Genomic DNA, 27,911 nt, shown 5'->3' on the forward strand with positions numbered 1-27,911 from the left:
TTCTGCAAACTATAATGTCCCATTGGTACTCCATAAAAAGGGGTAAGTTTGGTAAGTACTGTGTGATATTGTGATTTATAAAATATATATATATATATTTGGTTTTAATCCCCATTTCCTGACATATCCTTGGAATCCCTGCAGTGATGTGTCTTGTGTATGCTAGTAAGATGCCTGGTAGCTTAGCCCCCACATAGATTCAAGATGGAGGCTGGTCACAGAAAAACCTAGGTATGATTATAAGACTGTGACTTTTCAGCCCCACCCCCTAGCTTCCTGGGAGGGGAGGAGGGCTCCAGGTTGAACTGATTTCCAATGGCCAATGATGTAATCAATCATGCCTACTAATGAAGACTCCATAGAACCCAAAAAGGACAGGGTTCAGAGAGCTTCCCGAAAGCTGAACAAGTAGAGGGTTCCTGGATGGTGGCACACCTGGAGAGGGCACAGAAGCTCTGTACCCCTTGCCCTATGCACCTCTTCCATCTGGCTGTTGATCTCTATCCTTTATAATAAACCAGTAAACAAAGTGTTTCTCTGAATTCTGTGAGCCACTCTAGCAAATAAATGGAACACAAGGAAGGGATTGTGGGAACTATGATTTATAGCCAGTCAGTTGGAAGCACAGGTAAAACAACCTGGAACTTGTGACTGGCACCTGAAGGGGGGAATCTTGTAGGCTTAAGCCCTCAACCTGCCCGATCTGATGCTATCTCTAGGTATACAGTATCAGAATTGAATGAGAGAACACCCAGCTGGAGAACCTGCTGCAGAACTGCCTGCTTGCTTGTGAGGAGAAGTCTTTTTGGGGTCACAGGAGTATTCTGTGTTGAGAGAGAATAGGAGAAACTCAATTTTTCTTCTATCAAAACAACTGGATTAAACAAAACTAGTTTTCTTTGCTACAGAATGACTCACATCCTGTTATATGCTAATATGCATTGTGACTTTCCAGGAAAATGCTTGTGTATGCAACATATTAAAAATTTTTTTTGAGAAAAAGTTGTTCTATGCAAATAATGAATTTTCAGTATTTTTGACTAGATGGTAGATGAATACTCAGCAATTCAGGATAGCTCAGAAATAATGTTATACTGTGTGCTAGGCACTGTGCTCAGTGATATGCATGCATTTTCTTTTACTCTTTATGACCCTTCTTTGAAGTAGGCACCAAGAAACTAGGAGAAAACTAAAGTTTAGTAACGATAACGTTAGTCACTACACTCATTGAAACAGCAGAGATACAGGCCTAAATTAATCAATGGCTGTGCATTATCAGTTTTAACTGTTTTTTTCAATTAGTTGCTCATCAGGTTTACAGAATTCTGTTCTAGAAAGACCCACTTCCTGGTAACAACCCAATAGTCCTGTTTCCTTCTCCACAAGAAGAAACACAGCCCTTTAAATTAGGTATAGTTAGATATCAGTTTGTTGGTTAATGATATACACTTAAAAAAGAATAATCCCAGAATCATGTTTCACGAACCAAATAAAAGTAATATTTTAAGTCAGCTGCTTGTCAAAACAAACGGACACAAACACTTTTCTTTGGTAAGAAATGCTTCCAAATCAGAAATTATTCACTTGTAACAAAAACCAAACTCTTGCTGCCTAACAGCTCTTGAGTTCTTGGTTCCACAATATTTCTGTCACATACATCTGGCCCTTTTATTCCTCATACTTTGATTTCAGAATACTTAATTCTTGCAGAAATGTAACAGAATGCATGGAAAAACAGATGACAAGGCAAATTACTGAAGAACTTGTGCTTTTAACTATATCTGTATTTAGATTTTAACCCCTGCAAAGAGGCTCCCTCAACATCTCAAAGCAAACAACAGGCTGACTTATATAATGCCTTTATGAGACATAGGGTAAAACTACAATCTTAAGGAGGAGCAAACCCCATATTCAGGTCTCTTAATCCCAGGAAACCATGTGCAACAAATAGAAAGCCCATCAGCAAAGCAGTAGGCAGATTAATTAGCTACGTTGATGAACTTTGACGTTATTTGCAACTGGTGATTATTAGTAACTGATGACATGTGTATCAAACAACTAGTAGAAATGAATCATGCTCAGAAAGTAGACAAGGATATCGTCCGCCTAAGATTCTCCTACAAAAAAGACATGTGAATTCAGGTGTTTGTGACTAGGTATACATGTAAATAAGAGAGCTATCATGTACTTCCACATTGAGGATAGACCACCACTATAAAATTCACTTAAAAAAGTCACATCACCGTATGCTTCTTATACATCGGCATATACTTAAATGTCTATGTATGCATTTTTGTAAGTAGTACGTTATCTAGTCAACAGCTTTGAATCTGGGCAGAGGCTCTCCTTTTCCCAGCCTCCATTCCCTTTCTGACTCGTCTTCCTTGTCTGTCATCAGCCGTCTTGCTTGATGCAGTTTCACAGAAATAAAGTGACTTGGATGGACACAAACCGGAGATGTCATTTGCAAAACCTGTCAAGTGTAACGATTCACCCCCACCTTCCGGTCATTATAAACACAGCAGGGTTGGCGCTCTTTCTCCTGAGCCCTTTAAATACACAATTCCAGGCAGCTCCGTTCACCCCCCACACCCAATCTGTCGCACCAGGCCACGTCCCTGGATATATCTGCTCCTAACACTGGCCCTTCCTGCCCCACGGTACCCCCTGGCATTCCTGACTGCATCCCACTCTTAACAAACCTTCCCCATCCATGGCACTGTTTTCTTCCCATCACCCAGAGTTCCCTTCCATTCCAAGTCTTCTCTTCCTCAACTGCTCCCCGTCCGCACACCCCTGTCCTCGTCTTCCTTCCTCACGACACCCCGGGCCCCAGCCTTTTCCCACTCCGGGGTCCCTTCCTAGATGCCGGAGGCCGGCCGACCAGCCCGACTAGGACGTCGGGGGGCGGCGAGGCAGGGCGTCTTCTTCGTTTCCTTCCTCCTCACACCAGCCCCTCCCGCTGGGAACAGGCCAGCGCCAGTACCTGAGGCTCCCGGGGAACTCCCGGCAGCTCTCCCGGGCTGGCGGTGCTGGGCGGGCGGTGCTGGGCGGGCGGGGGAAGGAGTGGGAAGCCGAGGTAAAAAGCTGGGAGGGGGAGACAGTGGATGCAGACCCGGCGTCGGCCGCAGCGCCGCAGAAGCGCCTCCGCTCATCGAGCCGATCGGCGCTCGGCGGCCTGGCGCCAGGCGGAGAGGGCGGGTCCAGGGCACGGAGATAGTCGAGGAAGTCGATTCCGCCGAACGCGCTTCGCCTAAAAGAGCCCGGACCCACACGCAGTTTAGGTGCAGCTTTCCAAGGTTATGCTCTGCTTTAGGGGAGGAACGACCACCGGTTCTCCAGGTTCCGGTCGCGATCCGGTGGACCTGCTTCGGGTTCGTCTGGGGCCTTTTCTGAAGAAAGGAGATCTGTTCGATCCCTTGTTTACAGAATTAGCTACACTTGGAAAGAGATGTTAGGGGTTCCTAGGCCAGGCTCCTCCCTTTAGATAGGTGGAATATCTGGTTCAGAGAGGAGACTGACTTAAAGTTACACAGCTAGTTTAGATAGATACGGAACGAGGGCTCGGTGTTCTTTTCCTGGTATCCCTTAGTTGTAACCTGAAAGCCTTCAGGTTTCAGGGAAATCGCCCTTGCCAGGCCATTCCGCCACTCTGCCCATTCCTCCCTCACTCCCTCCCCCTCCGCCCAATTTGGTATCATGTTTAGATCTCGAAGCCCGCTGTAGCTGGCTACCAAAAACAATTCCTAATTTTGTTTTTCCGTTCTCTTATTTGTTTTATTATCCATTCCTCCCACGCCCCAGCTGGATTATTTTACTCATTGAATCATATTCACTACACATCTTTTAAAATGAATACAGTGTCTATGGGTCCTTTGTTGATAGAGTATTTTAACTGTCTGAAATGCTTTGCCAGGCACTTTCTAAAGATATAAAAATAAGAGGGGGTGTTCAAGAACAAGAGTAGACAAAACAGCAGGAGGAAAGATCTGAGGACACTAAAGGAAAGGAAAGAATAGACACCCTCTTACCAAAAAGTTGCTCTTCTTTTGATTTTTTTTTTAATGTAAAACTGTACTAACGAATTTGAAAAATGCCATGACTAAGGCAATGATGCTCAACTCTGATTCACTTGGAGTTGAATCACTTGGAAAGCTTTTAAAACTGCGTAGGTGCCCACGTGTTACCTAGATTCTGATTTAAATGGTCTGAGATTTAGAAACAGCCGTTGGGTTGTCAGTTGAAGGTTCTGAAAGCTTGATGCTAAACTCAGTTGCCTATGTTTATGCCAAGTTGCTGACTTGGACTGAAACGGCCCACTTAGAAACCTCTCATGGTTTATATCTCTGTCTAGGCGTGATAGTGGGACTACCCCCAGACTCCACAGGTAACCCAGACATCATTTTTCCTTTTACAGCTGATTTTTTCTTTTGAGACGAGTTATCACTTCTTCTCCCAGGCTGGAGTGCGGTGACACAATTATACCTCACAGCAGCTGTGAACTCCTGGTCTAAAGTGATCTTCCTGCCTCTGCCTCCCAAGTAGTTGGAATTACAGGCACAAGCAGCTGTGCCCAGCACTTACAGTTGATTTTATGTCTATATATTTGCATGTTATAGGATATTTTCTGGCTTTGGTGCCTTAGCCAGTTGGAGCTTTAGCTAGTTATAGCCTCGTCTTTTGTGCATAGACAACTTAAGGTGTGGTCAGTGAGCTCCAACAGCACGTCATTGCATAGCTTTTATGGATAATCCTTTCTTTGGGTTTCTTTGTTTTTTAACCATAATTCTTTAGTCCCACCAGTCATTTTGGAATGGTCACTTAGGAGAGGGGTAATGCAAGTCCCACCCTTTAATCACCTGAACAAAGTCCCTTTGACTATCCCCAATATTTGCGAAACTTAGAAAATGTCATTTTACAGTTAACGTGAATCAAATATACCAGTAAGCCTAAAAGATTATAAGTAGCACTGAGCTTAGAATCAGAACTCTAAATAAGTAACTCAATAAGCAACTTGAGTTACTTATTTCCTCCATTTTCTTTTTAGTGAGCTTCAGTTATTCAGATGTTAGTCCTCTAATTTTCTTTTCCCCTTTTGCAACATGACACCTTCATCCTTAAGAGTGCCTGCTGTCCTCCGAGCTAGAGAATCAGCGTTTTGCTTATTCTCCCAAGACTAAATCTCTGGGCTTTTGATGGGATAACAAAGGGAATCTGAGCATCTGATTCATTCTTAAACAGACTTTCTACCATTCCCCCTTTATTTCTAGCTCACATCATGCTCTCTTCAGCTTTACCCGGTGCTTCCAATTCCTGAGCCTTGTGCAGGGTTTCACTGTGTGCATCAGGTTGCTTCATGGCCTGCTTGGAATTCCTACTTTTCAAGTCTGCTAAGGTAATTGCTTCTTGATTCATCTCCCTTCTAGCTTTCAATATTTAATTGCTAAATGTTCAACATTACTTAAAATGTAAAAGTAAACAAGGAAATACCATTTTTCTTCTATCAGTGACTGAGAAAGGAGTTGAGCAGAAGATCTTCAATCCAGTCTCTCCTCTCGTAGGGAAATACTCTCAGGAAAGCAAGCAAGCGAGCGTGTAATTTTTATAAATATGGTAATTACAGACCTCCTGGCAAACAGACCAGTGGTATTTGCTAGCTGAAGAGTCCATATTTATGGAATTCCTCTATCAAGATGTCCCGGATTGTCCTGGGATTGTTTATGGTAAACACATTAAGAATCGATCTGGTAATCCCAGCACTTTGGGAAGCTGAGGCAGGCGGATCACTTGAGGTCAGGACTTACCAGCCTGGCCAACATGGTACAACCCCATCTCTACCAAAAATACAAAAATTGGCTGGGTGTGGGGGCATACACTTGTAATCCCATCTGCTCAGGAGGCTGAGGCAGGAGACTCGCTTGCACCGGAGAGGCAGAGGTTGCAGTGAGCAGAGAGCGCGCCACCGCACTCCAGCCTGGTAGACAGATCGAGACTCCCTCTCACAAAACGAAACAGAATCAGTGTGGATTTCAGGGGTACGATTAACTGGAAAATACCGCGGAAGTTATATAACTTAGCGTAAAATGGAAGTGTTTTGTAACTGAGTTGGCTCCTTCTGTGTAAGTGGGATGACTATATTCTTGATTTAGAAACCACATCTGTCCTGGGCCAGGATGCATCCAAAGCAAGAAGAAAGGACCTGGGAATTACTGGTGTTCTTGAAATTATTAGTAAAGCTTGATACTGAGTAAAATCTCTGATTTGACAGTTTGGTCCTTTGTGTCAGCTCAATGACAAAAATAAAAAAATTGATACTACAGTATTGGGGGGGTGTGTGTGTGTGTAGTATGAGAGCAGGGTGGGAGGAACAAGCATTCTTAAACACTTAGTAGGAGTATAAAAATTGGTGCATTTTTTTAAAAGTTCACGGTAATTATATGTATCAAAACTTTATATGAAGTTCTTTTTGATCTAACAATTTTACTTCTAAAATTTATCCCATGGGTATACAGGTTGTATATAAAAGTATTCTATAAAAATATCTGTTACAGGATTTTTGTAATAGAGTGAAAAAAAACCTCTTAACTGTTCAGCAATAGGAAATCGCTGAAATAAGTCATAATGTAGCCATTCAATAGAATAGTATGTAGCCATTAAAATAAACTAGATAGATCTATATGTGCTCACATGGAATACCTGTATGATGCTATAAGGTGAGAAAAGTAAGGTGCAAAATAATGTGTAGACTCTACTTCCATTTGAGCATCACACACACACACATCAGTAGGACGGTGATTCTGGCATGGAAAGTATTACAGACTGAATTATATCCCCTCAAAATTCATATGTTGAAGTCCTAACTTCCAGTGTGACTAGATTTGGAGATAGGGCCTTTAGGACAATAATTAAGGTTAAATGAAGTCAGAAGGGCAAAACCCTAATCCTGTGGAGCTAGTGTCTGAGTGCATGGGCACAGAGAATAGGCCATATGAGAACACAGAAGATGGCCATTTGCAGTCCAGAAAGAGAGGCCACACCGTAAACCAAGCCTGATGGCCCCTTGATCCTGGACTTTTAGCCTCTAGTACTGTGAGAAAATAAATTTCTGTAATTAAGCCACCTAGTCCATATTATTTCATTATAGCAGCCCTAGAAGACTAATACAGAAGGGAAACTTTCTTGATGTGTAGTGTTTTGTACCATTCGAATATCTTTACCATGTATAGTACTTTTTCAATTAAAACAATAGTAGAGGCACTCTCTTCCCCTAAAATTGGGACCAATTGATCAGTTAATTTAAAAAGTCAGTTATAGTGGTACATATTTTAAAATGGCAAATATATACTTTAGTCATTTTATTTTGACTCAAATGTATAATTATATGTTCACTCACCAGTCTTGGTAGTAGGCCCAAGACCTTTTATCTGAGCATGAGTTTGCTTGTTGGAACAATTTGTCTTTGTTACAATTTGCATTGTTTACAGTTTACAGTTTCATTTTCTTCAAAGTGGAACAAGAAGTTAAAGACACCTTTCAAGCAGTTTGAATGCCCAGTCAGTCTAGATTTTTGTACAATTTTTTCTCCAAAGTTTTACAGATTTGCCTTACCTATGCCTAGTTCTACAGTAATTTTTATTTGTTGTTCATGTTAATCAACTTAGTTTTCATAGAAAATAACTTTCTATTTGTATTTCATTAGAAATCTATTTACATATTTAAATAGATTCTATAAGTATAATAGACATAAATACTTTGGAGTACAAATGCAAATTGACTCTTGTAAGCATATAACTCGATTAGTTTGGAGAGGAAGTATACAGGTATCATGTAGTTAACCATTATCTTTTCATGCTTAGAGTGCCTTGGTGTTATATAAATATGGTATTAGTTTATTTTAGTTTTGATTTTAAATGCTTTTAAATCCTTTATCCAGATTCATTAATAACACTTTTCTAATGCTGACCTCAACTCCTAAATGGATTTCATGAAAGTGTGAATAAAACCAAAATAGTTCAGCCCTCTTTTTATCTCCAAGCAGATGAAGAAACAGAGTGCCAGAGAGTTTACGTGGTTTGTTAACATTTCACTAAGTTTGCTTTATTACTTCTCTTTGAAATATGTATCTCCCCCCAGCATGCATTATTTGAGAATTAGTTATAGATGTCATGCCTCTTTTCCCCTAAATACTTCAGTAGGTATCACCAAGAACAAGAACATTCTCTTCATAACTCTAATTCAGTTGTCAAATTCAGAAAATTTAACATTGATACAATATTATTTTCTATCAAAGCATCCATATCAAAGTTTGCCAGCAGTCTCAGTTATGTCCTTTGCAATGTGAGTATAGTCTACAGAGAGAATGGAGAGTAATGAGTAACAAAGCAAGTGGAATTTAGTTTTTAAGGATAAGTTCAACTATAGTTTAATTATTTTTAATATATATAATAATGTGGGAAATGCCCTGATGCCTTCCTCATGAAACTTTAGACGTGACATTATAAGATGGACTCAGAGAGGTGCTTTGTTTCTCTTCTAACTGTTCTTGTTTATTGATGTAGTGACATGTTGCAAGAATTTTATCTTGGAGAAATTACCTTCCACAAAGATGGCAACATTAGAAGAACCTGCATAATAATATGCTGTAATTGTGTTGTGAATTTATTTTACTACTTCTCTGAAAGTTAAAAATGGTTGCCATTTATTTTCTTGGTTTCACACCTATTTTCTTAAGAACTATGCTTCATGATTAGCATATGTTTCTGCACAAATCCTCTCTGATATCAAGTGTCATTTTCTTCATTTTATCATTTGGACCTCAAGGTTCTGAGATGACATGTGATTTGTCCAAAGTTAGAGAGTGGTACAACTGAGAACACTAGAAAATATTGCAGAGCAATAAGCTTAAATTTAGATAAATATTTTCTCTAAATGAATCACATGCTTTTCCCTTATAATAGAGATTAGGCTGCTGGGCGCAGTGGCTCACACCTGTAATCTCAGCACTTTGGGAGGCCGAGGTGTGCAGATTGCCCGAGGTCAGGAGTTCCAGACCAGCCTGGCTAACATGGTGAAACCCCGTTTCTACTAAAAATACAAAAAAAAATTAGCCCAGCCTGGTGGCACACACCTGTAGTCCCAGCTACTCAGGAGGCTGAGGCAGGAGAATTGCTTCAACCCAGGAGGTGGAGGTTGCGGTGAGTGAGCCAAAATCGTGACACTGCACCTGGGTGACAGAGGGAGACTCTGTCTTAAAAAAAAAAAGAGATTAGGCAGTTTTTTCTTAAAGCTTCACATAGGTAGAATCCATCAAGCATAATGTCTTATTATGATCTCACTTAATTCAAGAGGCTTTAGTCGCTCAAGGTAAAATACAACTGTAATTTCTTGCTGAAGATGGTAATATTAATCTTGAGTGAAGACTGTACTTTCAGGGATCATTTCTATAGTTTGTTAATCTTGGGTGCTATATCAAAGAGAATCAATTTGTCCATCAGATATGTGTGACAGGTATTCTGTTAAAGTCTGGGGATACAAAAATGGCAAACCACCTTTACTGTCCTCTAAAAACTTACAAGCTTGCACAGAAAAACAAGAGTAAGCAACTACAGCCATGTGCCACAGAACGACGTTTCAGGCAACAAAGGACTGCATATATGTAAGATTATCATCTGAAAAATTCCACCTAGCGATGTTGTTGCTGTTGTAGTGCCATGGATTACTCAAGAGTTTGTGGTGATGTTGGTGTGAACAAACCCGCCCTGCCAATCTTATAAAAGTGTAGCATACACAATTATGTACAGTCTGTGATAATTGATCATAAATGACTCTTACCAGTTTATGTATTTGTTATACTATATATCATTATTTTAGAATATATACAAAATATACTTATACGAAAAGTTAACTGTAAAACAGCCTCAGGCAGGTCCTTCGGGAAGCATTCCAGAAGAAAACATTGTTAAATTAGTGTGTGTTAAAACAGTGTGTGTTATTGTTCCTGAAGACCTTCCAGTGGTACAAGATGTGGAGGGAAACAGCAATATTGGTGATCCTGACCCTGTGTAGACCTAGATTAATGGGCGTGGCTGTGCCTTAATTTTTAACAAAAAAGTTTAGACAGTAAAAATATATACAATAAAAAAATTTAAAAATAGTAAAAAATGGTCCAGGTGTGGTGGCTCATGCCTGTAATCCCAGTACTTTGGGAGGCCAGGGCGAGTGGATTGCTTGAGCCCAGGAGTTTGAGACTAGCCAGGGGAACACGGTGAGACCCCATTTCTACAAAAAATGTAAAAAGTAGCCAGGCATGGTGGCACACACCTGTAGTTCCAGCTACTCAGGAGGCTGAGGTAGGAGGATTGCTTGATCCTGGGAGGTTGAGGCTGCATTGGGCCCTAATTGTGCTGCCCTCCAGCCTGGGTGGCAGAGTAAGACTCTGTCTCAAAAAAAAAAGAAAAACACAAAAAACAAAAAAAAAGTAAAAATAGTAAAAGCTTATAGAGTGAAAATAGAAAAAGTTTTTATACAGCTATACAATGTATTTGTGTTTTAAGCTAAGTGTTATCAGTCAAAAAGTTTAAAAGTTTATAGAGTAAAAAATTACAGTAAGCTAAGGTTAATTTATTGAAGAAAAAGTTTTTAGAAATATATTTAGTGTAACCTAAGTGTACAGTGTTTATCAAGTATACAGTGGTGTACAGTAATGTCCTAGGTCTTCCAGTTCACTCACCACTCACTCACTGACTTGCCCAGAGCAACTTCCGGTCCTGCCAGCTTCATTCAGGAAGTGCCCTATACAAGTGTATCATCTTTAAACCTTTTATACATATTTTTATTGTGCCTTTCCTATGTGTATCTAAACAAATACTTATTATTTATAATTGCCTGCAGTATTCAATACAGTAACATGCTAGACAGGCTTGTAGCCTAGGAGCAATAGGCTATGCCGTATAGCCTAGGTGTGTAGTAGGCTATACCATCTAGGTTTGTGTGCCTACACTCTGTGATGTTTACATCTTTTCTTTCTTTCTTTCTTTTTTTTTTTGAGACCGAGTCTCACTCTGTCACCAGGCTGGAGTGCAGTGGCGTGATCTTGGCTCACTGCAACCTCGGCCTCCCAGGTTCAAGCAATTCTTCTGCCTCAGCCTCCCGAGTAGCTGGGACTACAGGCGCCTGCCACCACGCCCAGCTAATTTTTTGTATTTTTAGTAGAGATGGGGTTTCACCATGTTGGCTAGGATGGTCTCCATCTCTTGATGTCATAATCCACCCCCCTCGGCCTCCCAAAGGGCTGGCATTATAGATGTGAGCCACCGCAGCTGGCCTTCTTTCCTTTTCTTTTATAAATGAACATGCTTTAACATTTACTTATGAGTCATGGCTCACATGTATAGCAAGAAAGGGTTTGGTAAACAGGGAAATTCTCAGAATAGTCGGGATGAATACAAAAAGGACCATAATGATGAAGTACAGGCAGCACACTCCATCTCAGAACAGTCACCAGCCACCAAGGAATTCCCTGATCATCTGAATGGGACTGAAAACAATCCAGTGAGTCCCCAGAGGCTCCTGCTCATTGACTCTTTTACAGTAGATGACACGCAGAAAAATAGCTAAAAATAGAGGCCCAAAGTAACTAGCCATTGACCCTGTGTAATGGAAGAGTGACCCATTTGGAGATATCTGTACCATTGAAACCCAAACAATGTGGTTGAGCATTATAAGGATGATAACCTTTAGGCCTAGGTGCCCAGTTTATCCCACTCAATGTAGGAACTGTGAAGCAGGGGGGATTCCATGTGAAGGGGAGAATAGCAGAGCTTCTGTTTCTCTCTTAGCCAATTGGGAAGGCTGTACAAATCAGGGCCGATCATCCCTGGTCTCCCCCTGAGAAACATGGGCAGCAGCTTTAGGTGGCCACAGAGGATGCAGGCAGCCTTCTTAAAAGACTTCTCCATGCTTGATAGGCAGTGCTGCGCAATAACATCAGTGCCAGAATTTCTTCATCCTGTCTTTTCTACATGTAAATTGATTTGCTCCCCTGTACTGCTCTGAGGAGCCCAACACAGGCGATACAGCACACCTACTCAGCTATAGATTTCCAGTTTTTGTTTCTGTGTATAATAGTTTTGGTATTTTCCTGCAAAATTCTAAAAACACACTTAAAACTTTTCCTTCAGGACTCACAATTTCAAAAAAATCAAATTTTGGGTTCATTACAAAATCATTCTACTTGTCTCTGCTGCCCAACTCTTATTATCTCATTATTATTTTCAGTTTGTCTAGTGGTTATGTTTGTAACTTTTAAAGTGCTTTCTCAAGCTGTATTTCTGGATCTATCATGTTTACTATGTATCCATGTACTTAATATTCACAAGGTCCCATAACAATTGGAATCCTTACATGTTCCTTATACATCCTACCCCCAAATTCTGTCAACTCTAACTTCTTCTTTTTTTTTTTTTTTTGAGATGGAGTCTCGCTCTCTCATCCTGGCTGGAGTGCAGTGGCGTGATCTCAGCTCACTGCAACCTTCACATCCTGGGTTCAAGTGATTCTCCTGCCTCAGCCTCCCAAGTAGCTGGGACTACAGGTGCATGCCACCACTCGCTGCTAATTTTTGTACTTTTTAATAGAGATGAGGTTTTGCTATGTTGGCCAGGCTGGTCTCAAACTCTTTACCTCAGGTGATCCACCTGCCTCGGTCTCCCAAAGTGCTGGGATTACAGGCATGAACCACCACACCTAGCCAACTCTAACGTTATTTTTAAACAGCTAATTTTCATAGAGTTTAAATGGTTCTCTGTAATTGTAATTAAGTTGTCCATACTTTGTTTCTATGTTGATTTAATAGAATTTTTGCTATTAAGATTGTGTAAAATTCTTTCTCCATAGATCCAAGACATACATGTGATTGACCACAATGAATAAAAATCACACCTGGGAAGTTCCAAGGTAATATTTTAGGGTATCATTTTTTAAAATAAATACAATTTTTAAAAAATTTTCTTGAGACGGCGTTTCTCTCTGTTGCCCAGGTTGAGTGCAGTGGTGCGATCACAACTCACTGCAGCCTCGACCTCCTGCACTCAAGTGACCCTGCCACCTTGGCCTCCAAAGTGCTGGGATTACATGTGTGAGCCACCATGCCTGGCCATGTATTGTTTTTTAATGTTTATAATCTCTTGTATTCTCAAAGTAATGCTCATCGTAATTAACTTTATACTTAGCCCTTGTTTTATTGCACAGATTTGTTTTTTCAGAATTTGTAATTGTCTTTTTAAATTTGTTATTGATATAACTAACATACAATTTCTTTTTGAAATTTTTAAAACTTTTTCTCTTAAAAAATTTTTTTTGTATTCTATTTTCTTTTTTTCTTTTTCTTCAGGGTAACAGTTATTAATAACACACAATTTCACCTTCTCACTAACGTTGCTGTTAATAGGTTCTAAAGTTTCTTAATCATTGCATTTCTTCTACTAAATCCACTTTTATTTTTTGGAAAGGGAAAACGCTCTTTCGGGGCTTCTTGAAATTATTTTGTAACTTGAATCAGGTACTACTTATTTCTGCTAAAAATCTGTCATGTTATTTCTGTTTACTGGACTGCTGGACTAGGTCCATAATGATATTCATGACCTTCTCTAAAATAACTACTGCGACTTTAAGTCAGTTTTTAAAGTTCACAGATCATAGTGTATTTGTTTAAGAGCATTGGGAATTATTTATTTCCAAAATTCATGATTGCAGACATTGTGTGGTCAGCAAATGGTCACAAAGAAAGTCCACTGTATATATTCGACCTAGAAGGAAAAACACTGATAGAACAGTGAATTCTTTGGCTTCCTTATCCAGGCCATGCATGTCAGTGCTTCTGTCCCCTTGTTGGCCAGTATCTCAGTGTCTAGGCAGATGAAGTTCTTAGAAGGGTGCTGGTCAGCCAGAGATCACAGATACGCAAAAGTTGGCTTTAAAAAAAATTCAGTGTCCTATAATTGGATTCTCCACTGCTGCAAACTCTGCTGTGTGCCACTGTCTGCCATTTGCCTATGCCTGTCCTAGGCTGCTCTTCTAAATTTCCCTTGACAGTAGCTTTAAGTCCCTGTCTCACTCGACACTGGACTTCCTTGATTTGTGAGTGGAATTTGCAAGTGTAAAGGTGTCCTGTACTGTTTGTTCCTGAGGCATAGTTTCAAGTAAAATGGCATTTTACAGCCTGCATTAATGGGAAATTACTTTCTATTAGAATTCTGAATAATGTGCACATAATGTTTATAAAGTAAAGGAAAGATGTCAAGCATTTCACTAACAAATGAAAGCAAAGCTGACAAGAGTCTGCCAGAAGTGAATTCTAAGAACATTTTCTTCATCATTTCTCCTTTCAGCTCACAAATCTATAGGTTGGTGATTCAGCCTGGGCAGCTCTTCAGGTCTCAGCTGGGCTCACTCATGAGACTGGGGAACAGCTGGCTATCAGCTGGTGCCTCCCAGGTCTGGAGGTTGGCTGGGGTGACTTAGTTCTGCTCCACATGTCTCCCTCCATACATAGCCCTGGTATGTTCTCACAGTGAAGGCAGAGCTTCCATTGGAGTACTTGTCTCCGGGTACTGTTTTTCCCCAAGCTCCCAACATAGGCTTCTTTAGTGTGTTCCCAAGTCTACTTCACAATTTCTCCAAAAGATTCCAGTCATTTTACATGGATTACAGAGACAGTCTTGCAGACCCTCTTCTTGGCCATAGGAAGTCACCAAAGTAAGGAAGGGAAGAAGAGGTGAGGAAGGCAACAGGGCCAACTCCTCTTGGTAAAGCACAAACAGTAACTAGAAAGTACCCACCACAGAGAAGGCAGGAGAGCAACTTAAGGGCAAACACCCCAGGCTCTAGAGAAAAGCAGATGCCGATTCCAGTCCTAGCTTCTCCACTCACCATGGGCAAGTTATTTATCCCCCAGCCTCAGATTCCTTGGAGGTAAAATGGGAAATGCCACTAACTACTGCCTTATGGCAGTAGTAGTTTGTGAAGATCAAATACAATCATGGAGTTTGGCATAGCAGCTGTTGCATGTGCACTCATGGAAATGATGGTTATACTGGGACTTAGGTGGGGGAATACTGTGGGCTTTAAAAGGAATCCTTAGCCTGTGGCGTATACTGCTAGCATTAGGACAAGGACAGAGATAAACATTTCCCTTGACTTCTTTTCACTTTCACAAGTCCACAGGCAACTTGCCCCAGTCTCCTGTCCCGAACACCACTACCCCACCCCAAATCCCGGACCTGGGCACTGTATTATACCCACAGCTGTGGAGCTCTTAGTTCCCCAGGCTGGTTCATACGAGGGGGCACCAGGGACCCGGCCAAGAGGTGCCCCTGCTGGATCAACCATCTGTGGCCCCTGGGCAGTGAGTGCTCTGGAGTCCACTGGTTCTTGCCTGGGGCCTGTGCTGGGAGGCAGAGGTGTCAATAATCCCAGCTGCTGGCCTCGCGGCCAGGGGCAAGGAGCATTCCAGCCAAGTGTCACCATCACCATCGTTCTGAGTGGCCTGGGCCGACCCACAGATGGCCTCTTAGCTCCTCTCTTGGTGCCCTGGGCTCAGGCAGAGAGCATGGTGCCCAAGCACATAGTCTCATAGTGAATTAATGAAACAGCAACAAAGCAGATAAATGGTTTCACTGGTCCTTTACGTAGGTTCTTTCCAACAGCTTTGGAGAGTGAGGATGTCTTCTCATCCTCATCAGCACAAGATGTCATTCATGTTGGACAGTTTTGACAGTATGTACAACAGGAATGAGTTTAGTGAACAGAGAGATTCCCAGGATAACTAGGATGGATAGAAGAATGAAAAAGACAAAAATGGCAAAGCTCAGATAGTGTACTCCACTTATTTAGGACAGTCACTAAACTAAAAGCAGTTTTCTATTCTATAGGTGAACTCTGATCCTATGAATAAGGCTGACCACAAGTTCACTGAGACCCTGGAACCCACTGTTGATTGACTCTTTTACAGTAGATGGCAAGGAGGAAAACATCTGTAATTAGAGTCTCAAGGTAATGAGCAATTTAGTCTATGTAACAGAAGAGTGGCCCATTTGGATATATCTGTACTGATGGGACCCATATGATGCAATGAGAGTTATCAGGATGAGAAATAACTTTCTAGCTGTAAGGAGCTCCATCTCTGTCTCTCACTCTGATGTCTGCTTAGGGACCTTGGTGTAGAGGTTCCCGCTGAAGAGTGTACTGGTGATGTGAAGGTGGTCAGGGAGCTGGAGAGTCCTCCTCACCACTTATCCTCTTCAGAATCCACTTACTTTCCCCTGAAGTTGATGATATATTGCCAGCATCTTCTTTTCAGATCTGTAAAATGTGCAGAACGAGGTCATTGTGCACATGATCCTCACGGGAAGCTGAAGCATCATCCTCATCGCTGCTGAAATTCTCCAGAATCCACTCAAGATTCCATGAAGTTGACATATGGGAACCAAAGATTATGTGAAATTGACATATGGGAACCATCTTCTTCCTTATCCATTGATTTGCCAGATGTTATGCTGAGATCTTTCAGGAGCAGCTGAATAGTCTTCATCCTTAGAGCTACCTTCATAAATGATGTCCAGAGGAGAATTGTATTCCATGTTCTTGAAGCTGCCTTGGTCTTCCATGGGACCTTCTCCAATGCCCTGTAACAAGGAAGCTGCTTCAGTATGTCCTCGACAGAAAGATTTTCACTTGCTTTTGAGTCCACGTTGACCACAGATGAGACCTCCTTCTCTGACCTCTCACTTGGAAAATCCCCTACCAGGTCTTCGGCAGAAGCTCCAGTGAATTGCTCCCCAGTGTGTACTCTGTTATGTGACCAGATGGTTTTGACCCACTGCTTGGGGCAGGCAGCATATCTTCTGGACCACTGAAGATATGTTTCTCACAGATGCGACTGTCTGCGGCTGTTGTCACAGGTAGTAGAGGAATTTACCAAGACAGCTATAGGTAAAGAAAGGCAGGTTTGTTAAAGAAAGTATGAAAATACGTTGCAAGATTACAATGGGCAGCACAGCAGAGAAGGGGCTGTCTGCAAAGAGGCAGGGGCAGAAGGAAAGTTTTATAGGGTTGTACTGGACAGGGTTATGTGCAGAACAAGGTCATTGTGTGGAATGAGGTCATCTCTCAGAACAATTATTTATTCTTCTTCCCCACCTGGAGCCCCTCCCCACCTGAGGCCCCTTCCTCATTTTTGCTTACTTATCAGGAATCCACGTTCCCCCTATGACAGAACAGCAATGACAAAGCTTTGGCATTGGGGTAGAGGTCTCATCTTCCAACTGCTTCCTGCTGACCAGGGGCATGGAGTTGACCCAACCTATGGTTGTTGGTCTGTCAGGAGACCTTGTGAGCCATTGTCCTGGGTTGTAGGACCTAGGATATTGGATCATGCTGGAGGAGAGCATTCATTGGAGAGGGGGAGCATGTCTAGGCAAAACTGGCCTTCAGCTGAATGGGAGACTCCTAAAGGTAGCAGACATCATTGAGGAGAGTCCAATATCCTGTTCATAGCACCATTTGAAGGTGAAACTACTGAATTCTAGAAGATAAAATTTTGTTTCTTGAACCAGTTACCAAAAAGGCAAAGAAAAACCCTTTGTAGTGTGACTGTTTTTCCTTATTGGAAGCCCATTTAGATAACCTGGAAGTTACACTTGATGAAAAAGTGTTTGAATTTAATTAGACACAGCATAGGGAGCCAATTTTAGAGAGACTATTATATCTTAATTACATATAATGTTCCTTTTATGAATTTCACAAATTTTCTCATGATTTACACAGACCATCTATGATGTGCCCAGACTTTCTGACTTGTCCTAAGCATCCCTCTTTCTTAAACAAGCAGTCATTTTACTTTAGGACAAGAATTTACCATACAAATCCTTTCTCATGTAAAACCTTCATAACCTTCATTACCAAAAACAACTCTTTACCTTTATAACTTTCTTTATGTTTCTTTTATTTCCTGGTTCCATTTTATCTTGTTTTACATATAACAATTAACCTTTGAATTAGACAAAAGTTATTTTCCTTTATTTATTTATTTATTTATTATTATACTTTAAGTTGTAGGGAGTTATTTTCCTTTTTTTAGGAGTTTGTGGTTTATGCTGTGTGTTTCTATGTGAGTTCTGTGGAAGGGAAGCAAATGAGGAGGTTATTTACATATTGTAGAAGTTGTTCCATCAAGAGATTACTCAGTTAGCTTTCTTGCTAGGGCTTGTCTGAATAAGTATGGGCTATTTTAAACCCCTGAAATAAGACTATCTAGGTTGAAGTTATTTGTTAAAGATTTAGATAGCTTTCCCAGGAGAAATGGGTCTATTAGAGGGAAAGATGAATTCAGAGGTTGGGTAAATATGAAGCAGGCACCCATCTTGGAAAGTATGTTTTTGCCCCAAAGGGGTGTGTGGTATTTAGATATTACCAGGGCATGTTGGGAAAATGGTAATTGAGCCCTTACATAGTATAAAGGGATATGAATTTTTCTTTTGGAGGGAGAGGGTGCCACTTTTTCCATTACCCAACAGGATTTGGAGGAGAGTTGCTTAGAGAAGGAGATTAGTACAAAGTTACTATAAGTCATTTAGCCAAAATAATAAGTCCAAAATTTTTAAAAGGCAAAAATCTTTACTCGCTGATAGAGGGGAGACTCAACTTTCAAAACAGGCTGCAATAAAGACAGCATGAGGACAACTGGATCTGTCTCCTTTTTCTTCCCTCCTTTTTCTGTCATTCATTTAAAAGGCAAACAAAATTCTTTCATTTTTGTTTATATCACATGAAAATCTTGTTTAAAAGAGAAAGCCAAATTACATCTTTGTACTAGTGTTCTATTAATGTTAAATCCAATTATTAATAAAACCTTATAAACAAATCTGTCCGATCTTTATTAGCTTGACCATAAGGTAAGATTTCCATAAGCCTCTTATAACCTTTTATCGTTTTCTGTTAAACGGCAGATTAATTATCTAAGAAAACTATTATTCAGACACATGGGCCCAGATTCTGGACCCGCATTAGTGTGCTTTTATTTCAATTTGCAACCCATGGGAAAACTAAATACTTCCCTTCAAGTCTTAGCCAGTGTTTTAATACCCACAGAACTTTACAAGATCAGCCCTCCACAACTTACTTTTTAACTTGCTTAAACCTTCAGCTTTATTCCATTACTCCTGTAGGTTAGGCCAATCCTTAAAACCCTCTGAGCAAGACAAAAGTACATTCCCTTTAACGAAAGCCATATTTTCATGCCTTCTTATAACCTCCCACCAAAAGCATATTCTACTTTCCTTCTATACTTTGCATGTAAACTGTTTCTCCAGCAGTCTCAAGTACCTGTTACAATGTTAACTCTTAGCAACTGTTATTTTTGGCGAAAAATCTCATGAGTAATTTTTTTTTTTTTTTTTTTTTTGAGATGGAGTCTAGCTCTGTCGTCCATGCTGGAGTGCAATGGCGCGATCTTGGCTCACTGCAACCTCCGCCTCCCCTGGGTTCAAGCAGTTCTCCTGCCTCGGCATCCCCCCCACCAACAAGTAGCTGGGATTACAGGTGCCCGCCACCATGCTCAGCTAATTTTTGTATTTTTCGTAGAGACAGAGTTTCACTGTGTTGGCCAGGCTGGTCTCGAGCTCCTGACCTCATGATCCACCCGCCTCAGCCTCCCAAAGTGCTGGGATTACAAGCATGAGCCACCGTGCTCTGCCCTGATGAGTAATTTTAACCATGTATAAGATTGCAGAGCTCAGGACAAGCTGTAGATTATGTCAGACTCTTCCCAGACTAACCAGGGGACTAGGCTAACTTCATATGTCCCCAGGCCTTATCTGGAATCTAATGGCTATAAAACAAGTCAATTATTAAAAGTCATAGAAGCAGTTTATGGCCTTAAAGCATCTAGTAAGCAGTATCCGACTGCCTAATTTAGTTTAAATGTGTGAACTTTGATGACATATTTTATTTTACTTTACCAATAATCTTTAAACTGTCTTTTTAAAAGATTATGTCACGTGACCTAAAAGGCATTAAAGTTTTATTTTTCTGACAATATGTTTAAGTGCTTATTTTTCTTTAAGCCAATTAGAACTCTTTTATATAATCACACATAAATACACAGACAGAAATGGAGAATTAAGACAAAACTCCATCAACTGAGAAGTTTTTAGAGAGAAAGCAGGGGCTTTCTCTATAAAACCAATATCTGTATACATGCAGACCAAATATCAGCTTTAAGTTGATTTCTAACTACAGAGCTTTTAAAAGAACAATCTTTTAAAAATCTTTTATTGCCAGATTTCAGTCAGGACAAATGGCTAGTATTTCTGGCTTTTGAATATTTTACTAAAGGTAATTTATAACATGATATTAGTAAGCCTTAACCAAGAAGAAGACTTCAACACAGACACATGAGCTGTCTCCAAAGAGATGGTCAGTGATTTACAAGATCTAGAATTGCCCCAAAGGTAATTCAGAGAAAAGAAAATTTCAAGACAGGAAATCAGAAGCTGTTCATGGAGGGGAAAAGAATCAATAAAGAGCAAAAATACCACAAGTATTAAACCACAAAGGACTCACTTTGAAAGACAAGACTTGAACACATTGTGATAGGGCAAAGCTTTAGCCACTGATCTACAGCACAAGGTGACTGCCGTTTTTTCCAGAAGGAGTTTAAAGCGTTTTCAAGCTTGTGAAGGATTTTAACTGCTCAAGATAATTTTCTAAGACTAGCCATGTTGTTATTTTGCATCCTTCTTTCAATTTAACCTTTTTCTTTTATCCGTCTACCCAGTTCCAGTAGTGACCCAATCTAAAAGGCTGTTAACATCCAGATAGTAATTTTCTAGGTTTTTATCATGTAAGCAAAAGGTTATTTCCAGAAAGGGGTAGAGGAGGCGCCTCCATGACAGACAGCTTTTGAACTCAAAAGGGAAATTTATAATTTTATTTGCTGCCTGCGGAGTTGCCCTTGGCTTTGTTTTGTTGGTAATGATGTTTGAGTTGGAAGCCAGCTGGAGCGGAGACCCCCACCCCAGCAGAGGGCCATCAGGGGTGTCTGATGGGATTCTGTCCTGGGGGCCCTTCAAGCAGTCCCATTTCCATGGCCAAGCTTGTGGCTGAGGGGGCAAACTGTGTAAGGCTTTTCCCCATTTGTCCCATTGGGACAGTTTGCCTTTCAGTGGCCTGGCCTTCTGCACTGATGGCAGTTACCTGGAGGATATTCTGAGGGCAACCTAGACAGGGCTGGGGGCTCATAAAGCAGCCAGCAGTTGAGCCTGCCTTTTGTCCTTGTGTTTTCTGTGTTTTTCTTTCCCCTTAGCTCTGTCCTTTTTATTCTGCTCTCAGTTATAAAAGACTGAGGAGGCTAATTTGAGAATTTCCTGCATAGGGGCCATGCTATTAATGTATTACACAAGAAAATTAGATGTGCCCTGTTTTCTCTGCACCTCTGAGCTCACTGTCTGTTCGACTTTTTTAAGTTTTAATTTCCAAGACTTGAACTCGCTGCCATGTCCACTGAAGAAGGGTTCAACTTTAACACTGATGGGCAGGTGCTGGAAGGCCACTTCAGCACCTTCAGGCCTATCTCTGTGGTGGTTGTCAAGGAAACTCAGCGGTCCAGGGTTTTGGTTTCGTCACCATCACCAACCCAGAGCATGCCTCAGATGCCATGAGAGCCATGAACAGAGAGTCCCTGGATGGTCACCAGATCTGCGTGGATCATGCAGGCAAGTCTGCTGCGGAACCAGAGGAGGTGCTTTTGGGACCCATGGGCATGGTCGCAGCTACTCTAGAAGTGGTGGGAACCAGGACTATGGGAGTGGCAGGTGTGACAGTTGACCTGGAGGATATAGATATGGATATGGACAGTCCAGCTACTATAATGTCAGAAACCAGGGTAGTTATGAATGCTACTCAGAAGGAATTACAGAGGCAGTTATGACAACTGAAATGATACATGTGCACATAATATACACAAGGAATAGCTCTTCTGATCCAGGATCATCCTTCCAAAAGGCTGTATTTATAAAGGTTTTTCGAGCTGCATGGAAACATTTTATTTTATAGTATATCAACCTCTTGTTTTTAAATTGAGCTCCCAAGGTAGCTAGTTAAAGACCTTTTAGACAGCTCCATCTTTATTTAAATTTTTTCCTCCCATTTGAAGCCAAATTATAAAACATTTGCAGGGTCTGAGTATTTTTCTTTTTACCAGTTTTTTAGTTTGAGCTCTCTGGATTATTGGATCTAGCAATAACTGGTCCTGGCATTTGACCAGACTGGTTTTTGAAAATTAATGTGTATCCAGGGACATTTTAAAAACCTTTACACAGTATTTATTGTGGTTAGGAAGCAATTTCCAAATGTACCTATAAGAAATCTGCATCAAGAACATGATTATCTAGGGATTTTCTTTAATTCAGATCACCAAACTGACTATATAGAAGAGTTGCTTTAAAATGTTTGCAAATGTCTTTTTTTTTTTAATACCAGAAGAAAAAAATGTTGTTTGTCTTATATACTGCTTAGGATGTCCTTCACAGAGCTTATTAAAAAGATGAAACTGGAAAAAAAAAAAAAGGAAAATTAGATGTTTCTTTTTGAGAATCTGAGAGTTAAATTTGTCTTAATGTTTTAGGATGTAGCCCAGAGGTGAGTCTGAAGAAATAGATGGGGTTTGTCCCATGTTGGGACTAGAAAATGATGAGCTGCTGGGGGGTAATGTCTGCTGGGAACATGAACCACACTTTCTTTAGGGGCATCCTGCTGAGGAAAAGGGTTCTGCTCACATCACAAAGGGATACAAGTGCACTTTCTAAAGGGGCGTTTGACCCCCATTAGAATGGACCTTTCAGTGCTGGCGCCTTAAGTTGGGTGATCAGCCCAGGTATGAGGAAAAAGGGTAAAGAGAGAGACAGAGTGCTGCCAGCCCTGGAGAAGGGACAGGAATGGGGACACTCACTGCTCTGAGGCCGCTTGAGATCACCTGATTTGGGAGCATCCAGAGCAGGATGTCTGGCTGTCTTCATGGGAGAATTTAGAGTGAGAAAGAGGGCGTCTGAGTTCCCCAAAACCTGTGTGCCAATTGTGCCACACAAAGGGATTGGGGACTTTTAACCAGAAAGGATAGGAGAGGGTCTTCTTCCCTTCTGGGCAAGGCAGCCAAAGTTGTTCACCCTCTGGCCTTCAGGCTACACCAAGGTGTGGGCCTGGCCAGTTGTGATCAGTTGCCAGAGGGATGCTGGAGTTCGTCTGCTGGAAGAGTCCCTGGATGAGGGAAAGGAAAGCAAAAACTCTGAACTCTCACCTAATCAGGCAGTGGTGGTCAGACATCTTTTCACAGGGACCTTCTGGTCTGCTGAGGAGTGGCCCCGGCTGGGGACCTTCAGCTGTCTCTGTGCTTGGATGCTGTCACCAAGAGGTTGGAGTTGGAGGACAGGAAAGGGAGAGAGTAGAGGAAGAGGTCCCCGAACAGTCCCTGTATGGGCCACCAAAACATCACAGATGTGACTATCTGGGGCCGGGCTGGTGTTGCAGGTGGTAAAGGAATTTACCAAGATAGTTGTAGGTAAAGAAAGGCAGATTTATTAGAGAAAATATGAAAATACATTGCAAGATTGCAACAGGCAGCACAGCAGAGAAGGGGCTGCCTGCAAAAAGGCAAGGGCTGGAGGGAAGTTTTATAGGGTTGTGCTAGAGGGGGCTGCATGCAGAGGTCATCTCTCAGAACAGTTGTTCATTGTTCTCCACCTGGGGCCCTTCCCCACCTGAGGCCCCTTCTTTATTGTCGCTTACTTATCAGGACTCCACAACATTCTCATATTCTTGAGGCAAGATTCTGTCCATGAAGAGAGGAAGGGATAAAGAAAATGCAATATATATACACAATGGAATGCTCTTCAGCCTTAAAAATTCATGAAATCATATCATTACAGCAACATGTATGGATGAGGTAGGAAAAATGCCCCAGAGAATCCACACCAAAGTTTCCTCCTCAGCAGCTGTGCCCACAGACAGAAGCTGTTTCTTCCCCGGGATGGTGCCCCAGGTCCTCCTGAAGCTGCCATGGTGCCCCCTCAGGAGGGTTCTGAAGGAACTGGAGCTCTTCTCCTCACAGGCCGAGTAGTATTTCTTTGTATATAAGCACCACATTTTCTTTATCCATTCATCTGTCAATGGACACTTAGGCTGCTTCTATACGCTGTTGTGAATAATGCTGCAATAAACATGGGAGCACAGATGTCCCTCCCACATACTGATTTCATTTCATTTGGATAGATACCCAGCAGTGGAATGGTGGCAACACGGACGAACCTGGAGGACACTATGCTAAGTGGAATAAGCAAGACACAGAAAGACAAACATGATTTCAATCGTGTATGGAATCTTAAAAAGTTTATCTCACAGAAGTAGAGAATAGAATAGTTGTTACCAGAGGCTGTGGAGGGGAAAGGGAATGGGGGCATAGGAAGCAATTGGTCAAAAAGTACAAAGCGACTGTTAGAAGAAGTTCTGGTGTTCTAGTCACAGTAGGGTGACAATGGTTAACAATATTGTATATTTCAAAAAAGCTAGAAGAGAGGATTTTGAATGTTCTCACCAGAAAGAAATGATAAACGTGGCCAGGCATGGTGGCTCACGCCTGTAATCCTAGCACTTTGGGAAGCTGAGGAGTGTGTATCAACTGAAGTCAGGAGTTCCAGATCAGCCTGGCCAACATGGCAAAACCCCAACTCTACTAAAAATACAAAATTAGCTGGGCATGGTGGCAGGCGCCTATAATCCTACATGGTGGCAGGTGCCTGTAAGCTACTTGGGAGGCTGAGGCAGGAGAATCGCTTGAACCTGGCAGGCAGAGGTTGCAGTAAGCTGAGATTGCACCGTTGCACTCCAGCCTGAGAGACGGAGCAAGACTTCATCTAAAAAAAAAAAAAAAGAAAAGAAAGACCAGCAAAGTCAAGAGTCAAAGGAGCAGTGTTGAAGTTGGGAGCTTTAAGAAAAAGGAGTTTTGGAACAGTTATCTTAGCAGATAAATATGCATGGCAAATGGTAAACAAGTGAGTGACTGAGCAGCTGTGAGGATTCAGGCTAGAATAGTGATTTTTAACTACTCCTTTAAATCAAGGACTGTCCTGCATGATACTTTGTGTAGAACAAACACACACTAAATATTGTTGAATTGATTCTAATTTTTTAAAGTTTTCTTTTGAATGAGAGGAAAAGACAAGAGAAAAAAAGAAAACAAGGAAAGTGAAAGCAAGAGAGTGTTTCAGCTTTCCCAGGGCATGGGAATCTCAGAAGCGCTTTGCTTCAGCTTTCCCAGGGCATGGGAATCTCAGAAGTGCTTTGCTTGCTTAATGACCTTTACCAAGTCACCTTTTCAATACTGGCTTCATTTCCTAGGCAGCAAAACAGGGGAAATAATCTCTGCCTCCTTTTTGTCTTCCAAGAACATCATAAATAAATAATATTATTTAGTAAAATAATATTTGTATACTCTTAGTAAAATAATATTTGTATACTCTTTTGGTTGCCTTATAGAAAAGAGAATATTTAATTTCCTCATTTTTATAGATTTGCTTCTCTTTTCTGGGCTGTTTATTATTATAGATTGCTTAGCAAGAGTTTGGCCTGTTGACATTGATTTTAAGACAATAGAAGGGGAAATAATACGAGCAATGAAAATTTGTGCCAAAAATAAAATGGAGAAATGAAATGAAAGGAAAGGATGTTTGATTACTTTCAACCTTACCAGTCAATATCATTGTCTTTAAATATCTCTTGGAGTTTCATGCAATTATTCTATCTCATCAGTACACTTGAAGTTGCATTTTAATTTCATGATTGATTTCCAGGAGACAGTTTCCCTTTGTATTTTACTCATAAAGTATAAATAAGCAAAATGATTATTTTTAAAAGTTAACCAGACAATAGCTTTCTAAATATCATCCATGGTTTGCCAAGTCACCTATCCAAGTTTCCCTATGCTGAGGTAGATCACATGTCTATTTTTGATCATTAATAATAAGCTACCCCTTTTCTCCTCAGCCAAGGCTGGAGGCCAAGATCAGCCCTCAGGGATCATCATCAGGACTGCCATGAGCTGAGCCACCTTGTTTTCCTGCCGCAAACATGTGAAAAGAAAGAAAAAAGAAATAATAATAGTAATAATAATAAAGCAGTTTTCCTTCTGGCTCTGGGTTTGTTGTTATTTTGTGTAAGACCAACCCCTCCCCGCTTTTAAAGGGAATTATTTAACCAAAAAACTCCCTAGCATCTTTTCTGTGACTCTGAATTCATAATGTTGGTTATAATGTATGCTTTAATGTTAGGCAGGTCCAAGTCTGAAATATGGATTATAAAATTAACTGTAGGAAATCTGGCCGCAGCCCCAGGGATAGCCACTGTGTTAGTCTGTTCTCACATTGCTATAAAGAACTACCTGAGACTGAGTAATTTATAAAGAAAAGAGGTTTAATTGGCTCATGGTTCCACAGGCTGTACAGAAAGCATGGCTGGAAGGTCTCAGGAAATTTACAATCATGGCAGAAGGGCAAAGGGAAAGCAAGCATGTCTTCAGGAGGAAAAGAATGAAGTGGGGAGTGCCACACACTTTTAAACCATTGGATCCTGTGAGGACCCACTGCCATGAGAACACCAAGGGGAAAATCTGCTCTTAAGATCCAGTCACCTCCCACCAGGTCCCTCCCCCAGCACTGGGAATTACATTTCAACATGGGATTTGGAAGGGACACAGAGCCAAACTGTATCAGCCACCCTTATGTAGTAATTTTAAAGAAAGCTTTTTGGCAATTGCTGTGCCATCATTTTTTCCCTAATCCTTTATAAATAGAGCAACAGTTAATTGTCCAACTATTTTAAAAATGTCATGATAGAAAATTTTAAAATGTACTTGGGTTTAGAATCATTTTGACAATTTTGGGTTGGGGGGCATGGGGAGACTAGATCTTACTCCATCACCTAAGTTGGAGTGCAGTGGCGTGATCATGGCTCACTGTAGCCTTGGACCCCTGGGCTTAAGGCATCCTCCCATCTCAGCCTCCTGAGCAGCTGGGACTATAGGCATGTGCTTCTTGAAGAATTGCTCTTGACAGAGAACTTTATGTTTTGGTACCTATTAACTGCAATGTAGTACTAGGAGGATACTCTTGAAGATAAATGTCAGAGTTTACATTTTTGAAGTTTTATTTTTTAAAATGGGTGCACAAGTTTTTTGAGTCTGCATTAGATTTCAGGGTTCCGGCCTGACACAGGGCTCCAGAGGTGCAGCTGAGTCAGCGTCAGCATCCATGTGCATAGCAACATTTCCCCATCTGCTCTGTGGTTGCTGTTGCCATATGCCCTTGATTTTCCTGGCTTCTCTTAATTTTAGTTATTGTAAATTTTTTGGTTCCATAATTTACATTGAAAAATAGATTATAATTCTCTGGTGAATTTCTATATCTTTTTGTCTATTTTCTTGAACATTTCAGTCAGTCCTTGTTTGCTAATCTAATACACAGATTACCTATGGGTTACTTTCTGTTGTCTATTTTTTCTTGACTTTTGATCGTACGACTCTGTCTTTTAGCATGCCTAATAAGTTTGGATATTTCTTCAATATTAAATACTGAATATAAAATATTGAGTATAAAATAATTCATCATTAGTTTGAGTATTTGGCATTGCAGTTTTCCTTTGTTAGAGTTAAGAATGTTTTTATGTTTTCAATTTTTACTCTTTTATAAGCAAGGAGATTCTACATCCTCTGCTGACATTCATTTGAAACATTAAAACAAAATCCATGAAAAGTTGGTCTCGGAGTCATAGTTATACTTCACTGAATTAAAATGACATCACAAATCACA

At 40.9% G+C, this 27,911-nt stretch overlaps 2 protein-coding genes and 1 non-coding gene across 9 annotated transcripts in view; 2 read left to right on the forward strand and 1 right to left on the reverse strand.

Annotated features, from left to right (window-relative positions):
- The window catches only part of VAMP4 (vesicle associated membrane protein 4), a 40,894-nt gene extending 37,719 nt beyond the window's left edge, over positions 1-3,175 (reverse strand). For 3 of the 7 annotated variants that reach the window (XR_003730926.2, XM_077999917.1, XM_015124134.3), the window contains exon 1: positions 2,987-3,175. The gene's annotated coding sequence lies outside the window, so the exon portion shown is untranslated. Of the gene's footprint in view, positions 1-2,702 lie in introns of all 7 variants that reach the window. The other 4 variants (XR_013416386.1, XM_028850383.2, XR_013416385.1 and 1 more) reach the window with 2 other exon arrangements.
- Positions 2,866-20,092, forward strand: LOC106994782 (uncharacterized). The gene is made up of 4 exons (XM_077982072.1): positions 2,866-3,374; positions 5,271-5,395; positions 15,930-16,958; positions 19,463-20,092. Exons 1-2 carry the CDS (start codon positions 2,866-2,868, stop codon positions 5,392-5,394), a joined length of 633 nt encoding a protein of 210 aa, XP_077838198.1. The 3' UTR covers position 5,395; positions 15,930-16,958; positions 19,463-20,092.
- A 5,981-nt stretch (positions 20,093-26,073) lies between these two features.
- On the forward strand, positions 26,074-26,179 carry LOC114675182 (small Cajal body-specific RNA 20). The gene has a single exon (XR_003726282.1).
- The last annotated feature ends 1,732 nt before the right edge of the window (positions 26,180-27,911 follow it).

Source organism: Macaca mulatta, chromosome 1 (genome assembly GCF_049350105.2).
Source record: "Macaca mulatta isolate MMU2019108-1 chromosome 1, T2T-MMU8v2.0, whole genome shotgun sequence".
NCBI classification, from domain to species: Eukaryota; Metazoa; Chordata; class Mammalia; order Primates; family Cercopithecidae; genus Macaca; species Macaca mulatta.

Bases quoted from the DNA above. Each gene is read 5' to 3' on its own strand.
- LOC106994782 (XM_077982072.1), top strand. From the start codon at position 2,866: ATGCCGGAGGCCGGCCGACCAGCCCGACTAGGACGTCGGGGGGCGGCG. The intron at 3,375-5,270 runs GTTCGTCTGGGG...CTTTATTTCTAG, and splicing joins ATCCGGTGGACCTGCTTCGG to CTCACATCATGCTCTCTTCA.